Source organism: Musca domestica, unplaced genomic scaffold (genome assembly GCF_030504385.1).
Source record: "Musca domestica strain aabys unplaced genomic scaffold, Musca_domestica.polishedcontigs.V.1.1 104, whole genome shotgun sequence".
Taxonomy (NCBI): Eukaryota; Metazoa; Arthropoda; class Insecta; order Diptera; family Muscidae; genus Musca; species Musca domestica.
The window spans coordinates 937,486-946,073 of NW_026712121.1; the positions used below are offsets into that span (position 1 = coordinate 937,486).

At 43.5% G+C, this 8,588-nt stretch overlaps 1 protein-coding gene and 1 long non-coding RNA gene across 5 annotated transcripts; both read right to left on the minus strand.

Annotated features, from left to right (window-relative positions):
* Positions 1-887: 887 nt before the first annotated feature.
* LOC131804931 (uncharacterized) lies at positions 888-1,869 on the minus strand. The gene is made up of 2 exons (XR_009343389.1): positions 1,268-1,869; positions 888-1,214 (listed from the first exon to the last, which is right to left on the minus strand). It is a non-coding gene; the product is annotated as an uncharacterized LOC131804931 (long non-coding RNA).
* Positions 1,870-5,115: 3,246 nt separating this feature from the next.
* Positions 5,116-8,149, minus strand: LOC101900822 (uncharacterized). Of its 4 annotated transcripts, none has more exons than XM_059128295.1 (4): positions 7,930-8,148; positions 6,723-7,865; positions 6,375-6,689; positions 5,116-6,326 (listed from the first exon to the last, which is right to left on the minus strand). In XM_059128295.1, exons 1-4 carry the CDS (start codon positions 8,027-8,029, stop codon positions 5,362-5,364), a joined length of 2,523 nt encoding a protein of 840 aa, XP_058984278.1. In that variant the 5' UTR covers positions 8,030-8,148; the 3' UTR covers positions 5,116-5,361. The 4 variants fall into 4 exon arrangements, with proteins under 4 accessions (XP_058984278.1, XP_058984284.1, XP_058984274.1 ...); XM_059128301.1 differs by having other exon boundaries at positions 6,375-6,413; positions 6,450-7,865; XM_059128306.1 differs by having other exon boundaries at positions 5,117-6,337; positions 6,392-6,413; positions 6,450-7,865; positions 7,930-8,147.
* Positions 8,150-8,588: the final 439 nt, after the last annotated feature.

The window sequence follows — 8,588 nt, forward strand, 5'->3', positions numbered from 1 at the left end:
TTTATGTTGCACAGTTTTATAGATTGATTGTGGGGAGCTCTTCTATCCATTAAATATCCACCCGCTGAATTGTGAATTTCTTATTTTTTATGCCCTCCACCATTCTATGGAGGGTATATTAACTTTGTCATTCCGTTTGTAGCTCCTCGAAATACTCATATCAGAACCAACAGAGTATATATATTCTTGATCAGCGCAAAATTCTAAGTCGATTTAGCGATGTCCGTCTGTCTTTTGTAATCACGTCTTTCGAACGAATCGAGATAGAAGGTTAAAATTTTGTTTTGTTACGTAAATGGGCCATGTAGATCCACGTTTTCATATAGCCCCCAAATAACGGTACCTCACGATATTCGGTATTTTGATGATTTTAGCGACATTATACACCGGAATTGTTTCAAATTCGGCATTTGAAGTTCAAAATGGATACTACAGCCTAAGACAGAAAATTGTCTGTGCCGGTCTACGTCTTCACATAGCCCCCATGTAACGATACCTCCGAATATTCGGTACTTTGTTGATTTTAGCGAAACTATTCACCGGAATTGTTTTAAATTTAGTATTTGATGTTCGTAATGGATACTACAGCCCAAGACTGAAAATTGTTTATGCAGGTCCATCCGATATTTTGATGATTTTAGCGACATTATTCACCGGAATTGTTTCAAATTTGGTATTTGAAATTCGTAATGGATACTACAGCTTAAGACAGAAAATTGTATGTGCAGGTCCACGTCTTCGTATAGCCCCCATATAACGGTACATCTATTTTCGGTATATTCGGTATTTTAATGATATTATTTTAATGGATTTTATGGATTTAATTTTTGAGAATCGCCAAATTCGTTCCAAAAGGTGGAGGGTATTCAAAGTTCGGCCCAGCCGGCTTACTTGTTATAACTAAATATATTTCAATTTAAAGTCTATGTAAATTACAGATTTTCTTAAACTAAACTTAATAACATTTATAATTTTAAAAATTGCATATCTATATTAAAAGAATTTCCCTTAGGTATATTGAATCTCCTTAGTTTGCTTATTTCTTTTGGATATTATTGTCAAGAATATCTCCAATGAGACGAATATGATAACAGCCGTGATAATCAAATAGGCCAATATGAGTATATGATCCGGACAGGGTTCCGGAATTGTTGTTACTACCAACGTTGGTGGAATGTAGGCACTTGAGGTCATGTCAAGGTAACTGCAAAGAGCTGCAAGAAAAATAAGGTATAAAAGAAATTAAAAAAAATTAATTATTTTTTACCGCCAATCAATAATTTTAATTTGAAATTATCCATTTCGTTTTGAGAAAAATTCGTGTATATTGTTGATCGCTATTTCGTTGAGTTTTAACTGAATTTGGGTTTGATGAAATGTAGATTGTTTTATATAAATTTAATCGAAATAATTATTAATACAAAAGGGTATTATTGTGTTTAAACAACTGTTCCAGTTGTTGTTGTCGGCAATATGAAGTCAATGAACGATTACAATTGATGGTGCATGCAAATAAATATTGGACGATTAATAAGAGATTGGGTTCCAAAATGGAAGTCGTTTCCATAATTTCCGGAAGGAATTCATTGACATTTACAATAGCTCTTTTTAGTACATGCTATAGATCCATATTATAGGTAACAAATAATAATTCCTGAAGGAGGCTAAAGCTGGGAGAATCTGACAATGAGGTACCCTACATCACAACAGTGCAACAAAACTTTTGGGAAGAGTAGGAAAGGAAATTCCTTTTGGAATAAATGTCCTTGTTGAGTATCTTAAGGACTGTAGATTAATTCTAAAATGAGGGAATCGATTGAGGATTAAATTTTTAGAACATTTTGACATTTTGAATACCTTCATGTTCTATTTCATCCCCTCTTTTCCGAAATGTAATAAAAGTACAATGAGATGACATTTTTTTTTGACTTTCCGAAACATTAAGAAGTATCTTAGATGAGTTTTTTTGACATCAAAATATTTTTCAAAGATATTAACTAGAAGATATCTTTGTTATTTTACCCGATCCTGTACCCTTGGGTCGACTATGTAAAAACTTGACTTATGGCCTAAATGGCAATTCTAAAAATCCGTTATATATCACATATAAAAAAAAAAACATAAATAAATTGAAATATGATACTACAGCCGATACGGTTGGAAATTAGGATGGAAGCTTTTAAAATTATGGAAATCATAATATGGGGGCTATACTAAAACGTGAAACTACATTGGATATTTTTTGTGAGGAACTAAACAAACCAAAGGAATAGAATCGTATTCAGGACGGCGTTCGGGCCCCACAAAAAGGGGCATATGGTCCAAGCGTTCCTCATCGAAATAAGGTTTCTAGACCTTAGGTGTCTTTGGACCAAATCTGTTTCAGGATATATGGAGTCGATTTAGGCGTGTCCCTCCTTCTGTCAGCCTGGCTGATGACTTTTGAATGAAGTGCGTACGATGACTTTGGACTTCGTCAAACTTAGATCGATTTCGAAAATGGGTCCACTCCTTCTGGTACCTCCCCCTTAAAAGGTTAACATTTGCACTAAAATGTTTCCCTTAACCAGGTATCGGTTGTGAATGTGAAATAAATCATTTATCAATGTTAGATTAAATGGAACACTTCGGTACCCTATATAGAAAATTATCACATATCTCATAAAAAGTCGACAACTTCGATATAGTACAAATCTGACATGTTGTAATATTTATATCAAACTTATATCAGATACCTCTCACATAAAGAGTCAACAGTTCGAATAGTGACTGAGATGGGAATATACCTTGCAGAAAGGTTATTTCTTCTGATATGTCTAACGTCTTATCCAATATAGCCACACACGGTATGGGCTATAGTTTTGGTAGAATTTCTTGAAATATACAGGGTTAGATAAAAAAACTGCATTCAACTACAGACTGCTGTCATTTCTAAGCCACTCTTCCGACAGCTGTCAAAATTTTTCCAGTGACAGCTCATTATATTGTTTAAAAGCGTACAAAAGCATTTTGGTGACAATTTTCCAGAAAAAAAGTTATTCGTGATGGAATTCAAGCGTGATAGTGGGCTTCCTTTATATTTGGCTGGAAACCCCCAATTGGCTATCGTTAGAACACTCCAGCATTTAAATGTGAATAAATCTTTTGTGTCTCGTACCATCACTCGTTACTGTGATACTGGTAGCGTAGCTCGACGTCAAGGAATTGAACCGAAGAAAACAGCAACATCGGCGGATATGGTTTGAAAAGTAAAGAAGCGACTTGATCGAAACCCGCGTCGCAGTGGCCGAAAAATGGCTTATGAGCTGAACATATCACAATATGCCATTCGGCAAATATTGAAAAATTAGCTCGGGGTAAAGCCATTGAAATTCCACCGCAATAGAAAGAAAACAGACCCAAAAGACCTAAAGAGTTGCTTCTCTTCGCCGATAGTGGTGAACTGCCGAATTTGGTTTGCTCCGAAGAGAAAACATTCGTTGTCCAGCAATTTGTAAACAAACAAAATGATCGTGTTTGCTTGCCAAAGAGGTCAGCTAAAAATGTGCACCTTCGGTTGGCTACCAGAACACAAGCGCCATAGTGATGGTTTGGGTCGCCATAACAGCCGATGGTCACTCTCCGCTCGCATTAATCGACTGTGGCATCAGAATAAATGCCGAATATTATAGCGAACATATTCTGGAGGGTGTATTAAAGCCTTTGACACGCAAACATCTTGGCCGCAGACCTTGGAAATTCCAACAGGACTCAGCACCACCGCACTCAGCACGCGTCACCCAAGAATGGTTACAAAATGAGGTTCCTCGCTTCATTTCCAGCGCACAATGGCCACCACAATCTCCGGATACCAATCCGTTGGACTATTGTGTTTGGAGTTTTTTTTTTGGAAAGCAATGTTGGCACTAAAAAATACCAAAGTGTCGATCACCTCAAGTAAGGGGATGGGCCAAAATACCGGAGAGCAACATTCGAGGAGCGTGAGACGGTTCCATTGGCCGTTTGAAGACCACAATTCGTGCCAAAGGTGACCAATTTGAACAAATCTAAACATATTCTAAAATTTGATGCTATTTCCGACATTGGTTGCTTTCTTTCAATAAAATTAAAAAAATGTAAAAATTCTGCCGTTTGACTTCGTTGATTTTTATTTTATCTCACTACATATACACAATCACATCCTACCAACTTTTTCTATAAGTTACAAGAGCAACAAAAAAACTAATATACTCTCCATACCATGGTGCAGGGTCTGTTACTTTATTAAATCTGGATTTAAATAAATAAAAAAACTGAAAGTAACTGCTTCACCGTAAGTAGATCAAATAAGAATCACTTGAGTAAATAAACAAATTTTTGAAATCGAGTCAGCACTTCAAACTATAGCATCAGTTGCTTCAGAGTAGCTCATTGGGACAAGAAGTTGGATATTTAGGCAAAAAATGAATTTCTTCAGAAATATTAATTTCAATTTAATCCACAGCATCATTGGTGAGTAAAATTTTGAAGAAAAAAATCTGTCTTCATTTATTTGGCTCTCCCTCTATTTCAGCTTTGATTTTGGCCATTGACTTGATATGGGCTCAAGATATTTGGGAAATAATGGCAACTGATCCGACTATAATACAAACACCCAATTATCCACAAAATAGTGAAGGACAAGGAATGTGGAATCATTTGGCACCATCAACATTGCCTACAATGAAACAGCCCACGAGGGTACGTACCTCTACCACAGTCAAGCCAACAACAAAACACGCCCATAGTCATGCAGGCAAAAAGATGGGCCATAAACATGGTGGCAAAATGAAAATGATGATGATGCATTCCAAGTGCAAGTCCAAAATGAAAATGTAAAAAATGTGATGGAAAATAAATATTGAAAATGTGGGGAAGTCTATGGAAAATTGGGAAACTTAATTCCCTACTCAAATTGGATATGACAGATCGATTGGAGAATTTCCTTGTATCAAAATATGTGGCCTTGAATCTACTTGCTTGAAACTACCTTGCTAGAGTTTTTCTCTTTAGATTATCCATTCAATACTTGTTAGCTGCCTCTAATTAGCCACACGCCTCCAACCGCCCTTACGAGTTGAATGACAAAACCTTTTTTTTTCAATTTCATCTTCTTTATTGTTAATGACATTTAATTGACTTAATCTAAGCAATAACTTCTATAGATCTCTCTTCCATACATGCACATACACAAAAATATACACACGTATATACAAAATAAAATAACAAACTTAATTATATTCTAACTACATACATACAAACAAATATATATTACCTATGTATATACTTGGGAGTATTGTTGTTGTTTCTATTTTTTGTTGAGAAATGTTTTAGACTTTGTTCCTAATAGCTTCTGGCATATGCCGAAGATGAAGCCGAGGCACTTGCATAAGCTCCAGAATGACCTTTGCCGCCACCTGCACATTTGGCACAACTTCCGCCTGGGGCACTACTGCCTCCATCGCCGCCACCTGCACCACCCGGGAAACCAAAACCAAAAGAACCACTACCAGCTGAGGCAAAACTTGAAGCGCTAGCACCACTGAAAGCTCCAGCGCCACTAAAGTTAGGGATTAGGCCACCCAATCCTTTGCCATCGAAACCACACAAGCCGGATGTACAGGGCTTTCCGGCTCCTCCTGGGCTACCGCCGTAGCCGCCTGAATTTCCTGGGCCACTGCCGTAACCACCGGGTCCTCCTGAACCGGCACCACCGCTAGCACCTCCACCATAACCACCAGGCCCTGCAGGGCTACCGCCATAACCTTTAGATCCGGCGGGGCTACCGCCATGACCGCCTCCACCTCCTTCCCCAGCACCGCCTCCAGCTCCAGCTCCACCGCCATAGCCGCCTGGACCACCAGGACTTCCTGGGCTACCGCCAAAGCCGCCATGTCCTCCAGGACCTCCAGGACGACCACTACCAGCACCAGCACCACCACCTGCACCAGCACCACCTCCTGCACCAGCACCGCCACCAGCTCCACCACCATATCCTCCTGGGCCACCTGGGCGACCGCCATAACCTCCATGTCCGCCAGCACCGCCACCAGCACCGCCACCAGCACCACCACCGGCTTCGCCACCACCGCCGTAACCACCTGGACCACCCGGTCCTCCAGGACTGCCTGGACCTCCACCATAACCGCCTGGACCACCAGGTCCTCCGGGACTGCCAGGACCTCCGCCATAACCACCTGGACCACCATGTCCTCCAGGACTTCCTGGGCCTCCAGATCCCCCAGGGCTACCGGGACCACCGCCAAATCCTCCATGACCTCCCAATCCACCAGCACCGCCTGCACCACCTCCGGCACCACCTCCGGCACCACCTCCGGCACCACCTCCGGCACCACCTCCGGCACCACCACCTCCACCAGCTCCTCCACCAGCTCCTCCACCGGTTCCTCCACCAGCTCCACCACCATAACCACCACCATAACCACCAGGTCCACCTGAACTTCCTGGGCCGCCGCCAAATTCACCATGTCCTCCTTGACCACCAGGACGGCCTGGACCACCACCAGCACCTCCACTGCCTCCAGCTCCGCCGCCACCACCAGCACCTCCACCTCCGCCATATCCCCCGGGACCACCTGGTCTACCGGGACTACCCGGTGCACCGCCATAGCCGCCTAAACCACCAGCACCTCCGGCACCACCGCCAGCACCTCCTCCACCACCAGCACCGCCCCCGGCTCCACCGCCCCCGGCTCCACCGCCATAACCACCAGGTCCACCTGGACTTCCTGGGCCACCGCCAAATCCACCGTGTCCTCCTTGACCACCAGGACGGCCTGGACCACCACCTGCACCTCCACCACCACCAGCTCCGCCGCCACCACCAGCACCACCACCTCCGCCATATCCTCCGGGACCACCAGGTCCTCCTGGGCTTCCGCCATAACCTCCTGGACCACCATGTCCACCAGGTCCTCCTGGACTTCCGCCATAACCACCTGGACCACCGTGTCCACCAGGTGCTCCGGGACTGCCGGGACTGCCGGGACCTCCACCATAGCCGCCTAAACCACCAGCTCCTCCGGCACCACCGCCAGCTCCACCACCTCCACCTGCTCCTCCTCCGGCACCACCACCAGCACCACCGCCATAACCACCAGGTCCACTAGGCCCTGGTTGTTGTCCACCCGAATTGGGGAATTGTACCGGTCCCTTACCATTTGGTCTGCCGGGACCACCACAATTACCTCCAGAACATGTGGGATTGGGGTTTACACCAGGATGCCAATCCGAAGGGCTGCCAACTGAATTTAAATTGGGATCAGAGCCGGGTTGCCAGCCGCCAGGTTGATTTCCTGACCCAGGAGGAACATACGATAAGTCAGGTTTTTTGATGGGCTTACCGGGACCACCATTTAAAATACCAGCACCAACAGAGCCTCCAGCATAAGTACCGGCAGCACCTGGCAAAAATGGATTCGATTTGCCACCACAATTACCTGAGGAGCAGCCAGGACCCGAAGCACCGCCGCCACCACCACCACCGGCTCCTCCACCAAAACCTCCGCCAAAGCCTCCACCTTTTCCAATGCCACCATGTAATCCTCCAGCTGATCCATGTAGCTTGCCAACGCCATCCAAAATACCACCAATAACTCCAGATATACCCTGTTTGAGGCCATTCAAGTTAATCTCCTTGTGGATGCTGACACCGCCTCCGGGCAAAAAGGGATTGGCGCCACCACCACCACCACTGCCGCCGCTACCGGGACAGCCACCACTACACCCACCTCCTCCACCACCAGATGAATAGCTGCTAGCAATTGCCGAGGCAGAAGCTGAGGCTCCACTGTAACCACCTCCGCCACCATAACCACCAGCGGAGACTGAAATTTAATGGAAATTTAGACATTAGATGCATTGGTTACAAATTCCTCCTGAACTTCTTACCCATTTGGTTGGATCCCAAGATCATCAGAATTGTTGCCGTCTTCAGCCATAATTTGTATTTTGTGCCAACAGCACAACGACCCCTAATCGTTCGAGCCATGTTCGAAATGCAATTGCAATAGGCCAAAAGATTACACAGGCAATTTATAGTCGGAGAGACAAGTTTGATTTCACGATAATTAACCCAGACTCCCAGACAGAGTGCGATATTCCTTCTCTATTCACACTTCATAACTAGGCAAGATTACAAACAGCAACAACAACCACAATGACAAGCTGGACTCCACCTTTACACCGCTGCCCGGTTATTTGGAATTTTGCATAGAAATGTGGGAAAACCCTTACAAAAGAATATTATTTGAAAATGGAAGTTCTAACGTTTTTTTTTTGTTTCAACCAACAACTTAACACAACACGATTCCCACTGAATACCGGGCATCATTGTTGAATAAAACAAAATGAAAATAATAATAACAACAACAAGAAATATATTCAATTTAGAATTTTCAATACAAAAGTGCAACGTCTTCCATCGGCATCGTCTCAACTAGAATTTCTTCTCCTCCAACACTGAGAATATTGAGAGACGAAAAATGCCCCAGAGTGAATCAGCTCTTTGATGTGGTTTTTTCGTAGGTGGCTTTAATGACGTCCGGGTC

Coding starts and splice junctions, on each gene's coding strand:
- LOC101900822 (XM_059128291.1), bottom strand. CDS start 8,029: ATGGCTCGAACGATTAGGGGTCGTTGTGCTGTTGGCACAAAATACAAA. Junction 7,866..7,929: donor CTTGGGATCCAACCAAATGG/GTAAGAAGTTCA, acceptor ATTAAATTTCAG/TCTCCGCTGGTGGTTATGGT. Junction 6,327..6,374: donor TGGAGGTGGTGGTGCCGGAG/GTGGTGCCGGAG, acceptor GTGGTGCCGGAG/GTGGTGCAGGCGGTGCTGGT.